Here is a 22,103-nt window from a genome sequence, read left to right as displayed (position 1 = left end):
TAGTAGTAGTAGTAGTAGTAGTAGTAGTAGTAGTAGTAGTAGTAGTAGTAGTAGAAGTACTAGTAGTAGTGTGTGGTGGCGCCCGCACCTCCATAGGCATCAGTGAATTGTGCCCGAGTACATAAGAACGTTGGACAGCACTGGCCTAATACTTCCAGCCGCACTATGTCCATGGGGTCCACTCAGGTTCTAACAGAAAGGAGTACCAGAAACTTTCCTGGACGGTAAAGGGCTGCCGGCCGGCGCGTAAAGCTTACCTCACCACCATCTGTGAGTCTATTGTCTAAAAAATGTGGAAGCCTCGACATCTCACAACCCTATGGGCTTCCATGGCCTGTTACAGGGATAGCTCTACCCCATTTTTATGTTTTATCTATACTATATTCGCCGAATGGTGGCATGACTAGTAGACTGATGAAGAGGTAAAGATTTGAATGAAAGCGGTTGTGTTATCCCGGTATGTGTCTGGAGGGACTGAGAAGCCGGGATAATTGGTATTCAGGCCGAGATTCGAACCGAATACCTCCCGAACAATGCTTAGAGCTCTAACGCTGGGTGAACCAGTTCGGTGTCCGGCAGCTTAGAATAAGTGCGTTACTCTATTATCAGTTAATTTAATTTAATCTCTGCCCATGTCTAGTGAGAGTAAGAGTGACATATTTTCATCATATTGTCACGTGTATTAGTGACTACAGACGGGGTTTGGACTGAATGATTGGATTTATTGATACCTTATCTACAGTACTCGGAACTACAGGCAATTACAGGGCTATCGCTGATCAACACACTTTTAGAGTTCACCGTTGCATACGAAATAGGATTCTCAATCTTCAGTAATCGTATTCTTGCAACAGATTTATCACAGTCTCACTGTAACTTCAAATCACAGATTAAATCTTCTTTGCACAGTCTAATTCATTTCTTGCCATTTATTATCAATCACTTTTGACTGCCATCTCCAGACCTCCAATCAATTCACGACAGAAACTGACTCAAACGAACTCTTCTTCACTTAAACTCTCTTCCTTGGAACTTCTTCTTACATAGCCCTGAGGCGGACTTCACGGAAAACATCGCCTTCTATTGTCCGTATTATTTTAAGCGTGTTTACTGATCCGTTGCCTAGAAAATTTTCTACTTTTGCCCGCGTTGGCTTCAGCGGGAATGTGTTTAACAAGTCGTTGTCTAGCAATGGATATACACGTCAGAATATTCTGCATCCCTAAAGGAAATTTCAGCAGAAAGATCCATTATGTAAAACTTCGTATGCTAACTGCTACCAGCTAAGTTAGATGTCATTAAATGGTGCAGGCAACTGAAAGGAATAATGAATTTTCTCCATTTCTTGTATTTCTTTCAGCTTATAAACGGCTTAGTAGGCCTACGTACAGAGTAAAGTATTCGTTGAGATAAGAGAAAATGTCTGTACTAGTTAGGGACTTCCGATAGCAGACCCACTAATTTAACAAACGACTGTAAAATTTCTCGTGCGTTAGTGAAACTTTATACTTCCCAGATTGTATTGTTTTATTCCGAAACAAAGAGTGCATTAAAACTTCACTATAAAGCGCAATAATTTATTCATAGTAGAGAGAGTAATTTAATAGCTACTTAAAGAATTCTATATTATAAAGAAATGTAACATGGGAGCACTGTATTTTATATACATCTATTAAGATGCAAAGGAAACTTTGTGGGGATTGCATACTTTATAAAATTGTCGTGTATATGAAAATCCAGCAAGGCCTACAGTACACATTACATGGAAAAGCAGCTAAAAGCTCCTAAAGCGGCCAATTAGTGACGTCCATGGTACATAAGCCTGGCTTAGCTCAGACGCTATACAATCAAATTAGCATAAAACTTCTCCTTACATTTCATAATACACATGAGACGAGATGAGAAAGTTTATAACTAATTACATAATATCAGTTGTAGTATAAACAAGAGCATTTTTTGATTATAAACCACGGCTTATACAAGTAATTGGATAACTTTTTTATCTGGGATGTTTAAGGTTTATAATTACATGCTGTCATTTTAAATAAAGTTTCGAAGTCAAAGCCCATCTACGGTATTTTCCAGAAACTTATACATAGAAACTTCGTACATATTATGAGATACGTCTGTTTCAGTTCACTGAACCGAATCATTTTTAACATAGGCTTAAAACGGGATCGAACCCGGGCCGCCGCGATGGGAAACCAGCGACTAAGCGCTTGAGCTATGGTGCGCCGATCCATGGAGTTAGTCAATTAGTTCAATTATAAGGTAAGATAAGGATGTCCCTGTGCTTAATTAATTAAGTTATACACCATTAATGTGGGAATGGAGGTACAGCTCCACGATTCTTCCCCTCGACACTGCATAGAAGAGAGTGGTGAGCTTCACGCCCCATCAGTTTTGTTTAATGTTTTTATTTTCCTCAAATAAAACTCTCCGATAACTGAGAGTAATTTAAGCGAGTTGCATTCTCAGGTTAGGCGCACTCTGACCTCTGTACTGAGCCTGTCAATCAAGCTACAAACTTTACACTGTATCCTATTTTCCATGTCTTATACAGATTTTCATCAAATTTGGTATGACCGTCGCATCTGAGATACCACCCCAGAAACCTCATTATTTGTGAGCAATCAGGAAGGACTAACGTAATGTATTTTAGCGTCCTGTTGCAATGATCTTCGTCCATGATATGTAAGCAATGTCCGTCTTTTAGTGCACTCAATTTTACTTGTTATTTCACAACATGTTTCGGCACTACAGTGCCATCATCAGGTGCTCTATTTACGTCAATTTATTTCATTGCTAGCGAACACAAACAGGGAACACGCAACACGAGACACGATATACCCTGAGAATAAGAGGAACGACTCCCGTAGCGGTGGAACTATGCGCGGTGTTAGAATTGGGACAGATAAGATAAATAATCTTAACAAGTTTTTAGTACATATACATTTATTATAATTGATGAACATTTTTAAATACTTTTTAAATTCTACAATGACGTAATGGAAAGCAATGAAATAAATTACGTAAATTGAGCAGCTGATGATGGCACTGTACTGCCGAAACATGTTGTGAAATAACAAGTAAAATTGAATGCACTAAAAGACGGACATTTCTTACATATCATGGACGAAGGACTAACAAATAAATAACAAACAGAACAACAACAGAAAAAGAAATAAAAAACAAACTCAATCTATAGGAAACAAATCGAACTACATTCCACACCGTGCGAACTTCTGAGGTGTTGATACTACCATCACATATTGCGGAGTTAAAGAATTTTAGCATGGTATTAACAATAGATTATTCAATCATATGCAGATCTGTTGAGGTCAAGTTTTTGTTGAATTACAAACAAAATGACGACCGTTGATCTTCTGAGATCTGACGCCGTTAAGTCTTCCTTTTATCCCCCCACCCCTTCCATACACTGCCTTCTGTCCATGTTAATAAACTACATGGCGTCACATCCCAGAGGATAGGAGGCTTACCCATCATGTTCACAGCTGTGAGAACCTCTATGCGCTAAATATGCATTTACCTGTCCTTGCGAAGGCAGTGTTTGATGAATTCCCGCCGGCAGTCCTGTGAAATGTGTTATAGAGGTAAAACTTGTAAACAGCTATCAGTATTAAATGGAGCATTTGTCATATAGCCGCCTAAGTATTGGAATATTTTGTCTCCATTTTGGAGTTATTCTGTTCACATCCAGAGAAGATAAAGAACGAACAGAACATTAAATGTAAAAAGGTAAATTTGTCCCTGTGTATATCAATCAAATATCACTCCATGAAGATGTGTCGGGGAATGGAGGTGTAGCTCCACCATTCTTGACTTAGGCACTAGATTGAGGTGAGTGGTCAGCATCACGGCCCGGTCACTCCCCCCCCCCCCTGGGGGGAGGGGACAGGGCCCCGTATCCATTGAATAAGAGGCTGGATGGAACCCAGAATCGGTCTGGACGCTGTGGAATAGAGAAAAGCCTATTGTCCCTGCCGAGTATCGAACCCCGGCCGTCCAGCCCGTAGCCTGTCGCTATACCGACTGAGCTATCCCGGCTCATCCATTCCCAATATTAGAACAAAATTTGGTAACAATTTACACCTCGTTAGTTGAAACATTTGTGTTAAACAAGATTGTGGTTGCATTGGAGAACAGCTGCATTAAAGCGTTTCAGCACACTCCGGGGCGAACAGGACTAACGCATGCGCGGTTGGTTTAAACTCCTGAAACTAAAGAAATTCCAAATTTCCACACTGATTACAGGCGTTCACAATAGCGAACTCTACAGCAATATCATACATGTTTCGACCTGTATCTCACAACTTTCGTCTATTATCGTCGGAGTAAACTGTTGTGAATACATGAAGGTTTTGGAGTTCAATAAGAGTACGGACCTAGGACCTGAGCACTGAAATAAATTAGTTTAATTTAAACACAAAATTTTTCGTAAGGTGTTCTCAGTCTCTCTTTTTATCATCTTCCTGCTAGACAGCTCTTACCGGTTTTATAGCCCAAAACTTGTGTCCACCCATGTTTTACACTTCGGAAAGAATTTAATGCATAAAGCGATCACCACGGACAGGGCCACGGCGATAAAAAGAAGGCAGGGAGTATATACCACTGAAACTCCCATCAACCGTTTTCTTTTGGGAGTACTGAATTTAAAAGCTAGCCTTAGGAAGATGTGAAATGGATATAACTTAGCACTGAGATGATTGGCTTGGGTAATGGAAATTGTAGAATAAATGAGGAAGGAATTTAAATCAAGAAACATGAAATGAGAGTTGCGATATGTGTGTATGCATGTGTGCGGCCATTGTGATCGGCAATCACAAATCTGTTATACTGTAGGTACTCAAATTTATGTACTTTATATTAGTTACAGTATAAACATCCAGTCTACTACAGAAGTGCGTGTAAAAGCACGAAACTTCTACATCAAGCAGTTGCGCTTCTAAACACAGACAGTGTTACGAGATGCCGCTGTTCAGGAACGGACTACATGTTACAGCAAACTTTCTGCGTGAGGAGTAGCTGCATTACTCTTATAATATAATGCTTCCATAGTCATGTTCGTGAGAATAGTATGCAATTCTGCAGGGTAGGATTTCACCAGCAAAACTGCCAGAAGGACTATTATAAATAAAGTATGAACCATTTCGACGGAAGTAACTGTTGTATCTGCTTTCGGTTAGCAACCCTGCTTCCGGAAGAAAGGAATGTATACGAGTATATACGCATGCGTCAGGCCGCGCCGTAGCTCAAGCGGTTAGTCGCTGGCTTCCCACCGCAGCAGCCCGGGTTCGATCCCGGGTCTTTTCAAGTGGGATTTGTGGTGGACAATCTTCATTCCACCAAATTATCCATCATCATAATCACCCGGGACAGGCTACAATAGGTCAATCAGTGGCAGCCGTGCCGAGTGGACCCAGTTGGACTCCACCCCCCACTAAGCGAATTTAAATATTTTTAATTTTTACGCATGCGTCAAATTATAAAGTATATAAGAGAAGATGTGTTGCGAAAATACATCAAATATCTTCCCGAGAATTACGGTGGAATTAAATATAATTGTTAGTCAAATCAACATACAAGTAGCCACTGCAGATATGAGTTTTAAGATTTTCATGTGTGGTCTGAATATGAGGATTATGGTATCTGCTTTACGATACTGTATATTTTCACATGCACTTCCAAGCGTTTGGGTAGAATGCTTCTAACCTTAGATAGAAATAGCAAAGCCCTCCGAATTCCTGACAATGACAATATTAACTTCAGAAATTGGAACTGTGAGCATTATGCCTGCTTATAACAAGTCGTTAGGTTTTTTTTTTCCTTGGCACTACAGCCCCAGTGGGCCTAGGCCTACCTCCATGAACTTCGTTCACATCGGTTTTTCTAGATCTTACACATACGGTAGGTCTCCTTGGGCGGGTGATCAGCTCGTCGCAAGGCCTCTACCTGTACACAAACACAGAAAAACGCACACAAACATCCATGCCCTGAGTGGGATTCTAACCCACGATCCCGGCTTCCGAGCGAGCGAAGACAGTGCATGCCTTAGACCGCTCGGCTACCGTGACCGGCAGCCGTTAGGTTACATTTCTCAAATCGCTACACATAAGACATCTTCTCACATGAAGTCAGTATTAAGAGAAAAGAGAGGAAACTTACGTAACTGTTATTCTATTTCTTCCGAAGCAGCTAGGACTAACTACATTTCATTTGGGTTTATATCCCCGAAGATAACGCATGGAAGTGTGGGGTATGGTGCAATTTACATTCAATCTAAAAATAGTAAGAAAGGAAGAAAAAAGAAAGAAGTAAGTTTACACAAAAGACTGATAAAAAAGGGAATGGAATGAGCATGAAATTTAGCCGCTTTCAGGTTCCCCAACCCTAACTGGTTCACAAAAGGCCTGGATGGAATCGTGTTTTATTGAATGAATGTGTCGACTTGGGCTTGCAAGGTAATTATTCTTAGTTCACAAATCCCTAGGTTGGTAAATCCCAGCCCAGCGCTGACTAATTCCGCAGTCGGATGCAGAGGCGCTGGGATCTACTTACATGAACAGACTATGAGACAATAAAGCGCTCAGTATCAGAGGCATAACTCACTTGGGTTGATCGCGAATCGAACGGACTCTATTTCGCTTCCGCTGTATACTACTGTGAAGAATGGTCAGTGTCGGCAAAACATGTATTGCTTTTAAGGCGCGTCCACATTACTCGTGCTCGTGCGTCAGGAGCTTACTGCTGCCGGAAAATCAGGATCTGGAGCTGATATCTGTTGTGAAGAAATGCGAAGGCTTTGTATGCAAACCAGTTTGGGCGTCCACTTCGTCAGCTGCGGCAGCAGTAAGCTTCTGACGCACGAGCACGAGTAATGTGGACAGGCCTTTATAGAGCATCCTGAACAGGACTGTTTCCACATGTGTTTCTTGCGCACTGGCGTTCTGAATGCTCCTAGCAGCCATTGGATCAGATTCCTTCCTCAGAAGCTGAGAGTAGTTCAGATGTTCAGGAAATTCTCAGTATTATATGAATCCTGGGCCGGTCACGGTAGCCGAGCGGTCTAAGGCATGCACTGTCTTCGCTCGCTCGGAAACCGGGATCGTGGGTTCGAATCCAACTCAGGGCATGGATGTTTAGTTTGTGTGTGTGCGTTTTTCTGTGTTTGTGTACAGGTAGAGGCCTTGCGACGAGCTGATCACCTGCCCAAGGAGTCCTACCGTATGTCTAAGATCTAGTAAAACCGAAGTGAAACGGAGAGTTTCATGGAGGTAGGCTTAGGCCCACTGGGGCTGTAGTGCCAATGAAAAAAAGAAAGAATCCTGAAGGTTCATTACCGTGTTCATAAAAGCCCCTCCGTAACGAACTCTATGGAGTGGAATCCTTCTTGAAAAGCTAACAGCGGCTCAGCTTGTCAAGATATTCACATATTATTGAATATAAAATGTTCATTATTTGGGCACGCGGTAGCATAGTTGGTCAAGGCCGGAGGGTTGCGGTTTCGAATCCCGATATGGTGGACTTTTTTCAATTTACCTAATCATTCCAGCCGCATTATGGCCCTGGATGGAGGAAACGTACGTCGTTGTTTGAGAAATGTATGCCCATACTTCACTCAAGCTACATTTCATATTGCGGCGTCCACGCTCTGTAATGTATAATACATGTTTGTTAATGTACACGGATACTTGTCATTCATCTCCAGTGAAAATTTGTGAGCTAAAAGCTGGATTTCACTCCGCCGCCATATTTATACTATTGAAATGATGAAATATAAAGCAGGACTATAGGCTGAACTCCAGAGACGTGTTCTTTTTTCTGTGGCGCTATAGCCCCAATTTGGGCCTAGGCCTACCTCCATGGAACTCTCCGTTTCACTTCGGTTTACTATATCTTACACATTCGGTAGGACTCCTTGGGCGAGTGATCAGCTCGTCGCAAGGCCCCTACCTATAGACAAACACAGAAAAACGCACACAAACATCCATGCCCTGAGTGGGATTCGAACCCACGATCCCGGCTTCCGAGCGAGCGAAGACAGTGCATGCCTTAGACCGCTCGGCTACCGTGACCAGCCCAGAGACGTGATATGCATATCAAATTTAACGATATTTTATCAAGTATATTAGAAGTTATTAGTCAAAAAGAGATAAAACACTGTGATGTCCTGGTATGCTTATTGCTACAGTCAGTATCTTCACAGGGTTATATAGCTTAGCGATAGTGCTCTGAACTCGTATTTTGGAGATGCTGGATTCGAATTTCGGCCAGGATGGCAGCTATGTTGACGGACATTTTTCGTGGTTTTCCTCAATCCTATCAAGAAAATATCGGGATAATGTATCGATTAGGCCATGGCCGCTTCCTTGCATGTCCCCCCCTTTTTTTTATTTCTTCATGCATTACCATCGAACCACTCGGCGATATGTAGTCTAGCTACTGATTGGATTAAAAAATAACACAAACTAAACCATCACCTTGTGTCAGAATTATTGTATATGGCCTTAGTCTTAACTATCTTAACTATTGCTGCCCATATTACTGAGTATGCCTCCACGTTATCTGCAGACACTGACCCACTCTCTTACTTTGACGGCCGCAACACGTCTGCCTGCTTCCGTGGCATTAAGCATCTTACAGCATCTGAATAACCACCGAATGGAAGTTGAAATAATTTGTTTATTGCAGAGTAGATGTTGATATTGCAGTAATTGTGTTCGATAAAGTGAATATAATAAGATCATTACGTGCGTGCTCATTCCAAATTGTTGAATTATCATCTGATTTTAAAAATACGATGGGGTAGTATGGACTGGAGTTATGTGGCTCAGGATAGGGATTAGTAGAGGGCTCTTGTTAACATGGTAATGAACCTTCGGGTCCCATAAAATATGGGGAATTTCTAGAGTAGCTACACAATTGGCGGCTTCCCTAGAAGGGCTCAGCGCCGTGAAGTTAATTAGTTATCACCTGAATTGGAAACGTTTAGTTGCCTGTGAAATCAAAATAATCCGGTGGCTTTTTTGTCGACATGTATCACGGAGAGGCGTATTACTCTCGAAGGTAATTTTCTTCATAAATAAGAAACAACATGGCGCCCACGCAAGATACGTCCTAACATCACATGACGAAAAAACAAAAAAGGACGCTGAAGAGAGAGTGACGTTCTGTACAAATCTGACTATAAACATACGTATAAAATGTTGTACGTAATGAAGGCTTGGTGCTCACGGGATATTACGAAGCAGGCTTGTCTACTTTCCAAAGTTAACTAATGAACTCTTGTAGCTCCTCGTGTCGATGTAAACATGACTCGAGGTTACAAATATGTCTACAAGTTGGTGATGTTTCCTTGTGTTGAATGTTTCATGACGACTACACAAACTTAAGAAGCTTTCAGCAGTTTAACTTCTCCGGCATTAAAATTCATTATATAAAGCTTCTTTAAATTGAGTTTAAACGGACGTGATTTATCTAATGGATCTAAACAACTAATGAACTGACCAAATACTACACTCCCTGATATGGGATCTTTCCTGATCAAGTTATTCAGCTGTTCACTCTCTTTCCTCCTTTCTACGGAAACCAGAGTTTTATCGCCGTTGATATAAGGAAGATGGAGAAGAGTACTCTATAAAGTAGTTAACAAAACTAACTCCCTACGGCGTTCTTTGCAGGCTATAAGCTTACTCGGCGCCTATATGAGTCCATTCTAGGTCTTCCACAAAGCACATTTTGTTATTTATCGATATAACTGAAAATCGAAGTTTCTCGAAAACTTCTCATGAACGTCTTCCATATACACAAAAGTTGAACAGTTTGTGGCGCATGTAGGAAAGACCAATTATGGGATATAACATATCAGTATGGCTAAAAATAAACATGGCCAATTAGCGGTGTTCAAATATCTCTCTTTTCGAATCCCACCAGAACTGATCAACGATTTCTGACATAAGCCTACAGAAAAAGCCTGTATGATAATAAGTAAATCTGACTTTATTATAGGTCAGTAAGGCTGAAATTGGAATTCCTAAAAGCTTAAAACAAATCTCCCACATCGAATTTCAAAATCTCTCTCCAACTTGTACACGAAGTGTTCTTGTTTGCTTTATAGAACCTGCACAAATTCCACTGATTTCCCATTATGCCTTCCTCTGAAATTCCAAAGGTGTTAAAATTTTGTTGTATTTTAGCGTCCTGTTGCACTGATTCGCGTCCATGTGTATGTATTGACCGTCTTGTAGTGCACACAGTCTCACGTGTCACTTCACTACACGTTTCGGCATCACTGTGCCATCCTCAGGTGTGTTATTTACGTTAAACTATTGCACTGCTCGCCATCAGGTGTCCACAAAAGAAGGACACATCACAAGACACAGTATACACAAAATACAAGGAAGAACGACTCCCATAACGGAAGAATGATATAATACGCGAGTTTGAAATACGACGTATAAGATGATAAATCTTAACAAATTTTAATATATAAATTTTATTATAGTACATGACGAATATACATTTTAAATAATTTTACAAACGACACATGATGGAGAGCAGTGCAATAGTTTAACGTAAATAACACACCTGAGGATGGCACAGTGATGCCGAAACGTGTAGTGAAGTGACACGTGAGACTGTGTGCACTACAAGACGGTCAATACATACACATCATGGGTGTTAAAATTTATATTCACTGAAACTGCCATACGCAGACGCTTCGGTACTGGTGTCGAGACAGATGAGTAACCGTCTTGTAGAAGTTCTGAATACAGTACAAACCAGAAATTTTGGATTGACTAACACAATTAAATTTTCTTTTGGTTACACTATGAGAATGGTTTGTATGGCTGAAAAATCAAGGAGGATGAGACGAGCGGAACATGTTGCGCACATGGGAGACATGCAATATTGGTAATTCCTTGATTTTTCTCTCCTCTTGCTCCCACTTCTGAGCATATGGCTCATTTCTCAGTTTCATGGCCATTTTATAGACTCCTTGAATGGGTTATCAGCTCATCGCAAGGCTTCTACCTAAAATTCTTTGACTAGTTCAGCAATGTATCGTGGACTTCGCTCCGTGGCTTAGTTAAAGTTTTTAAATTAAATTGTTTTACATGGGGACACAGATGTACCACGAGGAATTAGTTCTAAAAAGTTTCCTTTGCACTTAGTTAAGCACTACGTCACAAACACATGTAGCTGTAGGAGCATAAATTCCACGCGTTTCTAACCGCAGCAATAGACCCGGCCGTCTTATTTCCGGGAAAAGGATAATGTACCCAATTTATAAATCTCCGGGTAGGACACAAGCCGGTGTGGGCGTCATACAGAAACGAAAAATCTTTGCCGGGAATCGAACCTTTATTCCTCGGTTGTCAAGCCTGTAACGTAGGTACAGCAAAAGAAATCATTCACTGCTGCAGGATACTTCTGCCATGAGAAGCAAGAATGTAGATCCAAAAAGTCAGCAAAGGGAAAGCTACGTCATTCTCTAACAACAGAAGGCAGCACATTTTGCGAATCTGTAGTCAGTTAACTTCAAACGGAAGAAGAGCAACTTTAGATACTGTTGTCCTCAGAGGGCAGCTCGCATACTTGCAGCATTTAATTAAGAAGGACCATAAACATGAAACTGATGCAATTTAGAAAGGATAAACTGGTTTGACATCTTTTCCTGCTTACGTCCTCAAAACGAAGCACAATGTTACGTGAGCAAATGTGAAATGAGCGCTCCACTATCTTCTGAGGTGAAGACAGAAACTCTGTAAAGCATTGCAGTTCGCTTCGCTGTGACGCCAGGCTCCGATTGGTTATACAAAACCCTTCATCTCTTCTCAGAAACTTTAGGCTATCATTCAAAACAAAACTGTACAGCCTAAATGTAGTGTCGTTGGGATTTTTAACATTTGTCTATAATATGTCTATTTCTAGATCGAGTGGTAAAGTTAATGCAGGCCCATAGGGTTGTGAGACGCCGTGGTTCCCACATTTTCTAGACAATCGGCTCACATAAGGCGGTGAAGTCAGCCTTACGCATCGGCCGCGGTTTGCCCCGAGGAAGATTCCCCGTATTAATTTCTGTTAGAGGCTGAGTCGACCCTAGGGCCATAGTGCGACTGGAAGGATTAGGTCAATTGAAAAAAGTCAAATTACCTCATCGAGATTTGAACCCACGACCTTTCGGAGCGTAGCGTAGTATTACCCGGTGGGGGTAAAAATTTTCACTTCTCCACATCGTCCGGACGGGATCTGGGGTTCACCCAATCTCCGATCCAGTGGGTACCGGGGGCTCATTCTTCGACTGCGACTATAACGAGTTTATTTCCTGGAACGTTACGCATAAAGGGATCACAGTAACAACACTAATTAGATTCTCATATCAATGACGTTGTCCAGGGAATGGAATATTACAAGTGGGGTTACAGAAAGAAGTGTGTATAACCTTGTGATATTTGATATTCTCATAGCAGTGACTACGAAGAGTACAATTTTGTGGGATCTGACGTGGTGTAGCTTGGTACAAACTTGCTAATTTTCGAGGAGCGTACTGCTTCCATTTCCAGCCTGAAGAAGGAGGCAGTAAGTCTATCAAAAATATCAGCAGACTCCTGACAGCATGGCATCATGTAACAGGAGACAGAACACTCGCATACATAAGATGACTGCATAATTTAAAGCTTCTGATTTCATGAAATAAACTCCGTGGTCTCTAGTCCGCAAGCTACCTATACCGATGGAGCGGCCGCCGCTTGTCAGTTAAGTTAGTGCCAACTTTAGCGATAGATGGTGTCACGTGGTCAGCGCAACGGATCCCCATGTCCTTTAATATCGTTTTTCTAGACCGGAGCCGCTACTTTTCCATTCAAGTAACTCCTCAGTTATCCTCATGAGGCTGAGTGGGCCCCGTTCCAGACCCATTACTTCTCAGAAAATCTGGTAGCGCCGGGAATCGAACCCGAGACCTCTGGATCTGTAGACCACAAAAAGCAGTTTGCAATAAGGAATAGCCCACGCTCTTTTAAGAGTGAAAATTCGCTAAATAGCAGTGTTATTGTAAGGTAAACCTCTGATATGAGTCTGTTAAGGACAGAGGGCGCATTGGTTTTGCTGTTTTGACGCAGAAAGGTGCTCCGTGCTGCTGCAGGCAATAAAATCTTCCGCATGGGTTCCTCGATATTTTCACTGTACAATACCCTCACGGATTTTTAAATGAAATCGATCCAACCAGGTTTTATCTCACATCAGAGATCGGAAAGAAAAGTACATAAGTACTGTATCGACATATTGTGTGCAAGAACCGATAGCAAAAACGGCGTTTGTTGCAAGTTTGATTTAAAGGAATAATATAAAGACATATTTGTTTTCTTTAAGCTAAAGGAAAGCGCCTCATGGGAGTGGTTCGCGAAGCATAGGATCCATCCTCTTCGGAGGGTGCAATTATTTATTAAGGGAGCGCGGGATATTCTTAGAAAGTTATCAAATAAAACTTAATTGATTATAATTCTCAAAATGACAGATCGATTGTTTACTTTTGTGCAATTATGAATAGTAAAAAAATATTGTTAATTAATAGATAATTAAAATGTGTTGATAAAAAGACAGGAAGAGCTGTTGCTTACAGTTACATGCAAAGTTAAGGAAGGAACGCACTGGAACCTTTGCTAAGCTGAGTGCTGTTGGTCCCGTCATAGCTCAAGCAGTTAGTCGCTGGCTTCCCATCGCGGCGGCCCGGGTTCGATCCCGGGTCTGCTCAAGTGGGATTTGTGATGGACAAAGTGGCGCTGGGACTGGTTTCCTCCGAGTACTTCGGTTTCCCCTGCCAATCTTCATTCCACCACGTTCATAATAATCACCCGGGACAGGTACAATAGGCCAATCAGTGGCCGCCGTGCCGAGTGGACCCAGTTGGACTCCACCCCCCACTATGCGAAATAAAAATACAATCTGAGTGCTGGATATCTCTGTCTGATGGTTGCACAATCTCCACCTTTGCGCTGCATGTGAATATTATAGGGGAATTGAGACATAGCTCCAAACATACTTAACATTTGCACTAGATTAACATAAAGTTATAAACGGGCAAATAAAATAAATATAAAAGAATACTATCTTTATTAAGTAATTAATCAGTTAATTAAAACAAACTGCGTGGCTTTAGTCCGCAAGCAACCTATACCGACCGGGCGACCGCGGATAGAGGGTGCCGCGTGGTCAACGCAAGGAATCCCCACGGTCGTTAATTTCGGTTTTATAGACCGGAGCCGCTACTTTTTTCCATTCAGGTAGCTCAGTTATCCTCACGAGGCTGAGTGGACCCCGTTCCAGACCCACTACTTCTCAGAAAATCTGGCAGGGCCGGGAATCGAACCCGGGACCTCTTCATCTGTAGCCAGGAATTCTGACCACTAGACCACAGAGGCGGTCCAGTTAATTAAATGCGTGTAACAAATCTGTGAGTTCAATTTTTGTGATATGTGTAAATGATGTAGTCAAAAGAGCTTATTTCAAACAAGTTAACGAAAAAGACGAAAGTTTGTTTTGCTATGTTGTCCACAGGCATTGCTTTTAGGACCCAATCAAGTGTCGCATATGCCAGTCTTGCATCAATGAAATCGTGGCTTGATGTGTATATTTCTTGCTGAGAATGGAGGAACGGTCTTTTTACGGAAAGAGAGAAGACTCGTAAAATGGGTTATGCGATTTGTCTTGTTTCGTATTCCTGTCTTTTGTTCTCTTTTCTCCTTTACAGTGCGCCTTTGAAATTATCACCAGTCTGTTTTCTATTCTTTTTCCTTTCGTTTCAGATCGGGACCAATGTGGAAAATGCAGGGCTGGTACGAGACGATTAAATCTCAACAAATACTGCCGAAGAGATTACGGTACGTATCCCAGCAGAGAGAATTAAGTTCTGGTTTCGTGACTTACACCCAGCGTGTAACATCCCAAACTTGGAAGCACTGTGAATATTGGTTCTGCTGCATTAGAGTAACCAATTGTTTAAAGTCGTTTAGGGAAATAATCGCTATTCATTCTGATAAAGTTGTCCCTGTGCTCATCGAATTAAGCACTATGCCATGAAGGCGTATGGGGCAGTGGATGTATAGCTCCACATTTTCTTGATCTCGGCACTAGATGGAGGTGAGTGGTCAGCGTCATGCCTCTGCCGGTTTAACCCTGGGAAAGACTACCTGGTACCCATTGTACAGGAGGTTAGGTGGACCCCAGAGCTAGTCTGGACGATTTGAAGAAAGAAAATTCTTGACCCTACCGGGACTCGAACGCCGACCCCTCAGTCCAGCCCGTAGCCAGTCGCTATACAGATTAAACCATATTAAGTACATAAATACACGATTTGTAACACTTTCTGTCCTGACTTTCTTTAGACTGATTTAAAATAGACAAGGACTTACTTAATCCATTCCTCTTATAACTTCCGGATGTTTCTTTTTGTTTCATTTTGATTATTCTACAGACAGTAGGACTCCTTGGATGAGTGATCAGCTCGTCGCAAGGCCTCTACCTTAAACACAGGACAACACAAATACAGAATAAACACATAAACATACAAAACAATGATGCCTTGTGTGGGATTCGAACCCACGATCCCCGCTTCCGAGTGAGCGAAGACAGTACATGCCTTAGACCGCTCAGCTACAGTGACCGGCCTTAGACAAGGACCAGAGAATATAATACAGGTCTATAACCTAACCCAAAAAGCCTAGCCTTACATCTTCTAACTTAACAACTCAAAATGTGTATATACAGCCTACGCCTTTAAATTAACATAACCCAGCCTAACCTAACAAACGAACTTGACCTAATTTAGCTTGACTTCACCTAACGTGTAAAAGGACGTATATATGTCTGTAGCACGGAAGGAATTAACGAAGGAGATGATCTGTATATTTACCGATAAAAATATCCGTGGGTTTTAGTCCGCAAGAGAACGTTGCAAATCACGGGATATACGGTTTTCGGTTCGATAACCATATATGATTAGCCAGAAGAATATCTCATATGAAATTTTATGCCGAGAAGTTACAAAAATATTTAAAAGAAAACAAACTCCGTTGTTTTAGTCCGCAAGCGAACTAAACCGACCGAGCGATCGCCGCTTGTGGGCGAAGTTAGTGCCAACTTTAGCGGATAGAGGGTGTCGCGTGGTCAGCGCAACGAATCCCCACGGCCATTAATTGCCATTTTCTAGACCGGAGCCGCTGTTTCCTTGAAACAGCTTCTCAATTATCCTCACAAGGCTGAGGTGACCCCGTTCCAGACCCACTAGTTCTAAAAAAAATCTGGTAGTGCCGGGAATCAAACCCGGACCTCTGGATCTGTAGCCAGGAACTCTGACCACTAGACCACAGAAAGGAATAGACAATATATATATATATCTAACTGGTGGCATGCTAGCCGGCATTTACTTTAGTGCCGCACATGGAGTGAGATCGAGTACCGTTTCGACATTCTGCGAGCTACAAATGACGCTGACATTGTGATGTTTTGATCTTGACGAGTTGCTCTCCCAAGCAAAGCAAAGCAATGCACTGCACCTCTTATACTTTTACGCCTTGTGTGTACTTGAACTGTGAATAAATCGTGGCCAGTCTGCAGTGATGATGATGATAATGATGATAATAATAATAATAATAATAATAATAAACTGCTCTTAGATAAAAAAATAAGGGTGGTGTTTGTATTCCTTCCCTAACAACACTTACAAAAACACGCTTTCCCAAGCATGTTGATTCCTTTCATTGTACTCGGTTGCCCAGTACAATCTCCACTAATTTACAGACAGCGAAATGGGTAGCCGAATAAATCATCACGTGGTTCCTTCGCAATAGTAGGGTCTAATTAACTAGCAAACGCATCCTCTAGTGGCCAATTAATGAACTGAACTAGCTGTCGAGTTGAGCATCAGTCTACTTCTGTGCAGCCACACCCATTCAAATAAGAAAAGGGGGGAGGGCAGTCGAACACAGGAGCAGAAACAGCGGCTAATCAGCAGACAACAGCAACAATGGGGCTACTGAAGCGCTGTCATATAAGTTTTCATTCAAAATTAAACATACATTTAATTTTTTTTTTAATTTATTCGAGCAATAGAACATGTCAAAAAACATAAACGTGGCATACACGACGTACAAGATTGGGTTTCTAAACGAGACTTGCGGCTTCTACATTGTCTGACATGGTGACAAACGCGCAGCTTTCATGGCGGCAACCAGCCAGCCTGTAATGAGCAGGGCGTTAGGCGCTCCGTGCTCTGTACACTGTAGAGGCTCTATAGCCTCCAAATGAGTACGTGCAGAAGAATCCCTACTAAGTCGTATCGTTACTCAAGAAATTCCTACCTGTCATAGTGCCCGAAGGTTCACTAGCGTTAGAACAGCCCGCCACTAGACCCAGTTCTGAGACATACGTGTCCACTTCCCCCCCCCCCCCATTTATATAAGATGCATATCTTCCCATACGAGCCTAAAATTCCTCTCCAGGTTTTCCGACCAATACTTTATACTCATTTCTGGTCTTTCCCATGCGTGCTACACTCCCTTCTCATCTCACCCACTTAATTTAGTAACTCTAATGATGTGTGATGCAGAGTACCAATTTTGAAGTATTCCATTATGCTACTTACATCGCTTTGTCACTTCATGTCTCTTAGATCCACATATTCTTCCAAACGCCCTCATTCTAGTTTATTCCTTGATCTTTCCAGAATCCGAGAGGTCAAAGACACGCTCGCACAAAACTAACTCGATATGCTATAGGTATCAAGGTCTATGTAACGGTAATTCTACACTCGAATTCGGGAAATACTAGGTTTAAGTCTAAAATTAAATTCGCTTAGTGAGGTTTGGAGTCCAACTGGGTCCACTCGGCACGGCGGCCACTGATTGGCCTATTGTAGCCTGCCTCGGGTGATTATGATGATGGACAATTTGGTGGCATGAAGATTGGGAGGGGAAACCGAAATACTGGAAGAAAACCCGCCACAGCGCCGCTTTGTCCACCACAAATGCCACTTGACCAGACTCGGGATCGAATCCGGGCCGCCGCGGTGGGAAACCAGCGACTAACCGCTTGATCTATGGCGCGGCCCAGGTTTAAGTCTAGGCCAGGAGTCCAGCTATCCTGGTTTAGAATTTTTCTTGTGTTTTTTTTTTGTTAGTGGGGTGGGACTAAGTACCTTGTACTGCGACCACTTCTGGCCTATTGTACCAGCCCCAGATGAGAGGTGAGGGTGAGTGTGGAGCAACTGGTGGAACGAAGATTGACAGGGGAAACCGAAGTACTCGGAGAAAACCTGCCCAAGCGCCACTTCGTCCACCACAAATCCCACTTGACCAGACCCGGGATCGAACCCCGGCCGCCGCGGTGGAAAGCCAGCGATCAACCGCTTGAGCTATGGCGCGGCCATTTTTCCTGTTTCTTTTAGTGCCTCTAGATATGCGCTGAGATAGTGAGTAGATTAGTCAACGGTCTTCCTTCCAAATCCGTTCCAACACATCATTCTTCTATAATACTACCCTTGGACCTACTGGCAGTGTAATGAAATAACCCACAAAAGAGGTTGTATGTACCTGATACATTGAGAAGAAGCCTCCTGTTCCTCCCACCTGTGTTTACACATGCAGGGGCTTATTGCTGAACGTATGCGGGCCACGGAGATTATCTGGAGAAAGTATAGCAAACGTGGGTGCTCTTTCTTTCGTCGCGTATTTAAAGACGACTTCAATATCGAGACTAATCAGCGACGAAGGGCGGATGACAGATTAATGACGATGATTTGGAAGAAGCGGTCCTGGACTAATCAGGGCAATATCCCGTAATCTGCCTGGAGGGACTGAAGAAAATCATGGATATCACAGTACAGCTAGCGGATGCACATCGTGAGTAATGTCTGCAGCTGACGAGGGAAATGTATTTAGACTACATGATGTAAAATTTGTGTTACAGCACGCCACTCTAAGTGTTATTCCGTTTCATAATGTAGCAGCTAGCTCATTAACAACTTGAACTAGGAAAGTATGGCCTTTAGGCGGTTTAGTTTGTAGTCTCGTGTTTCGGAGGTGTTCGGTCTCAATGTCTGCCCGAACGCTCGTTATCCTGACTAAGGCCCTTCGTGGTCACCTCGGCCCCTCCAGACAAACGCCGGGTAACACTCACTTCCTATTCATTATCATTCAACTATCAACCAACCGTTGTCATGCAGTCTCTATGTCGGAAGTGTTGTTAAATAACTTACCGAAAAATAGTCACCAAAATTTCGTATTATTTCTTGTTAGTCCCACCGAAACTGCAATAAACATACTTGATTTCACTATCATAACAGTTCTACCTCACATGCAGCCTAAAACTCACTGACTTCATTAATATTTAATTCCATAAATTATCCATTTAGCTATTCAGTTAAACACGCTTGATCAGACACTGCTGAATCCCTATAGGGAAGCCGCCAGTCGCTCGACTACTAAAAAATTCCCCAATATTTTATGCAACCCAAAGGTTCATTGCCGTGTCTATTCGTCCCTGTTCTGAGCCAGAGTAATCCAGTCCATACCACCCCATCCTATTTCTCTAAGATTAATCTTAATATTATCTTTCAGCCTATGTCTAGGTATTCATAGTGGTCTCTTTCTTTCTGGTTTTTCCATAAAAACCTCGTTCATATTTCTCTTCTTTCCAATGAATGCAAAATTCCCTGCCCATCGTATCCTTCTCGAAATAATTGTTTATATTTGGTGAAGAGTACAAGTTATGTAGCTTCTCATGCAATTTTCTCCAGCCTATAATTATTTCATCCCTCTTTGGCTCAAATATTCACCTCAGTACCCCGTTCTCAAATACCCCCAGTCCATGTTCCTTCATCATTATTATAGGACCCAGTTTCACACCCATACAAAATTATAGTTTTTAAATTAAATTTAAATTTTTACGTGTTTAGAGAGAAGATGTGAAGACAAAATTTCTGAACTGAATGGTAACAAGCATTGCCAGAATTCAGTTTGCTCTTAATTTCCTCACGAGTCTAATTTTGGTTTGTTACTTTGTTCCCAAATAAGTCAATTGTGCCATATTTTCAGAAGATCCACTATTGGCTACCTTTATGCTGTTATTTTGCCCTGAATTCTGGGGCCGAGACATAAGCATATATGTACGAGTACTTAGTTTTGTCTGTGTTTACTTCCTGGCCGATCTCCTTGCTAGAGTCAATGAGAGTTTCTGTGTTTTTCTTTAGGATGTGTATGTTACCCCCAATAGATTTGCATCATCAGCATAGAGTAGAAGCTGATGTGTCCCATTTAATTTCAGTTTCTCTTGGTATTCTAATGACGTATACTAAATCGAAATTGAAAAGCAACGTGATAAAGCATCTCCTCGGTTTAGACCATTTAGAATAGGAAACGATCAGGCAAGTGTTTACCTATACTTCACCACAGGTTTCATTTAAACACATTTTAATAAGCGTAACAAACTTCATGCCTACTCCAAACTCTGAGAATATACTGTACAGTACTTCCCTCTGAACTGAATTGCAGATGTACTGGCTCATTGTACGCCCATTTCTTCTGAAACACCTGAACGTAAAATTGTTCTGTGTTACGAAATTTGTATGAAGGCTTAAGAAGATGGGCGATATTTAATCTCTGTGACTGATACGGTGTCGTTAAATAGACGAAGTCTCACTTCTTATGGACTGCGATAATAACTTTAATATGTGTTGCTTCAAAATAAACATTGGAATTTCACAAAACTTCCATACGAAACAAAGTAAGAGAAGTAAATATGTTCCTACTGTTAATTAAAGAGCACTATACAGGCGGTCAGTTTTGCTTCCCGGCCGCTTTATCCAGGGGGACGCTGTCAGTAGCCGGAATATATACGTACTGTATAACATCAAATGGCAAGATGATATCTTTCGTCTATGTTAGCATTTGGCTTAGTGATGGTATTCTTTATTGCTAGTGGGGTTGGACTAAGTCCCTTTTACTGTCGCCACTTCTGGCCTATTGTACCAGCCCCAGATGATAGGTGAGGGTGACTGTGGAGCAATTGGTGGAATGAAGATTGGCAGGGGAAACCGAAGTACTCGGAGGAAACCTGCCCCAGCGCCACTTTGTCCACCACAAATCCCAATTGACCAGACCCCGGGATCGAACCCGGGCCGCCGCGGTGGGAAGCCAGCGACTAACCTCTTCAGCTATAGCGCATCCTTTAGTGATGGTAAGTGCTTGCGCCGGCAACGAGACACTGTCTGCAGGAGTTAGAGGAGAAATCACCGCGGAAACCTGTATATTCCCCTCCACAAGATCCTGACTTAAAAAAAAATAAAAACATAATTTTGTCCCTATGCTTAATTAATTAAGCACCAAGCCATGAACAGATATTCCCCGTATCCTTGGTTAATGTAGTCGAATCGAGTAGTAGATGAATGGGAACGAATTTGGAAGGAAGGGGCTGTGGTCCAATTAAGGTACTTACCCTGGGGATACTGAGGAAATCCTCGGAAAACCTCAATCATGATAACCGGTGTCCTGGCCAAAATTCGAACCCACAACACGGGTCTAGTGCGTAACCGGTAATACAACCCTCTGGATGACAAGGAAATGGAGCCAGGCCAGCTTATACAGTGCGTACAATCAAGTGCGCGCCGCGGCTGCAATTTGCCGTGAGTCATACCACCGCAGAACGGATGCAACTCCTCCCCGCGACTGCAGTGCCGTTCCCCGATAGCGTGAGTGTAGTGGTGTCGCTGAGTCTCCGTCCATCAGTTGCTCTACATGCACACATTTATAAGAATACAGTAAAAAGATAACTTACCGTGGTTTATAACAGGTGCTGAAAGTGACCTCCTTCTGCTTGCAAACATGCCGCGCATCTCACAAATAAATTACGCGACACTCTCTGCAGTTCGTCGACGGTAATTGAATGAATTACGCGTGTAATTTCATTTTGAAGACTATCAATGCTGCGGGGATTATTTTTGTAGACTTTTTGCTTCAGGTTGCCCCAAAGATAATAATCAGAAATACTGAGATCTGGGGATCTGGGAGGCCACAGTCCTCTACTGA

At 42.2% G+C, this 22,103-nt stretch overlaps 1 protein-coding gene across 1 annotated transcript in view; it reads left to right on the top strand.

Moving 5' to 3' along the window:
- LOC111863691 (netrin-3) overlaps nt 1-22,103 on the top strand; it is a 425,919-nt gene that overhangs the window by 389,692 nt on the left and 14,124 nt on the right. Inside the window, exon 5 of the mRNA XM_023850223.2 lies at nt 14,829-14,903. Within this exon, the coding sequence (XP_023705991.1) occupies nt 14,829-14,903 (75 nt within the window). The remainder of the gene's footprint in view (nt 1-14,828; nt 14,904-22,103) is intronic.

Source organism: Cryptotermes secundus, unplaced genomic scaffold, assembly GCF_002891405.2.
Source record: "Cryptotermes secundus unplaced genomic scaffold, Csec_1.0 scaffold369, whole genome shotgun sequence".
Taxonomy (NCBI): Eukaryota; Metazoa; Arthropoda; class Insecta; order Blattodea; family Kalotermitidae; genus Cryptotermes; species Cryptotermes secundus.
This window is presented reverse-complemented; position numbering and strand designations above follow the sequence as displayed.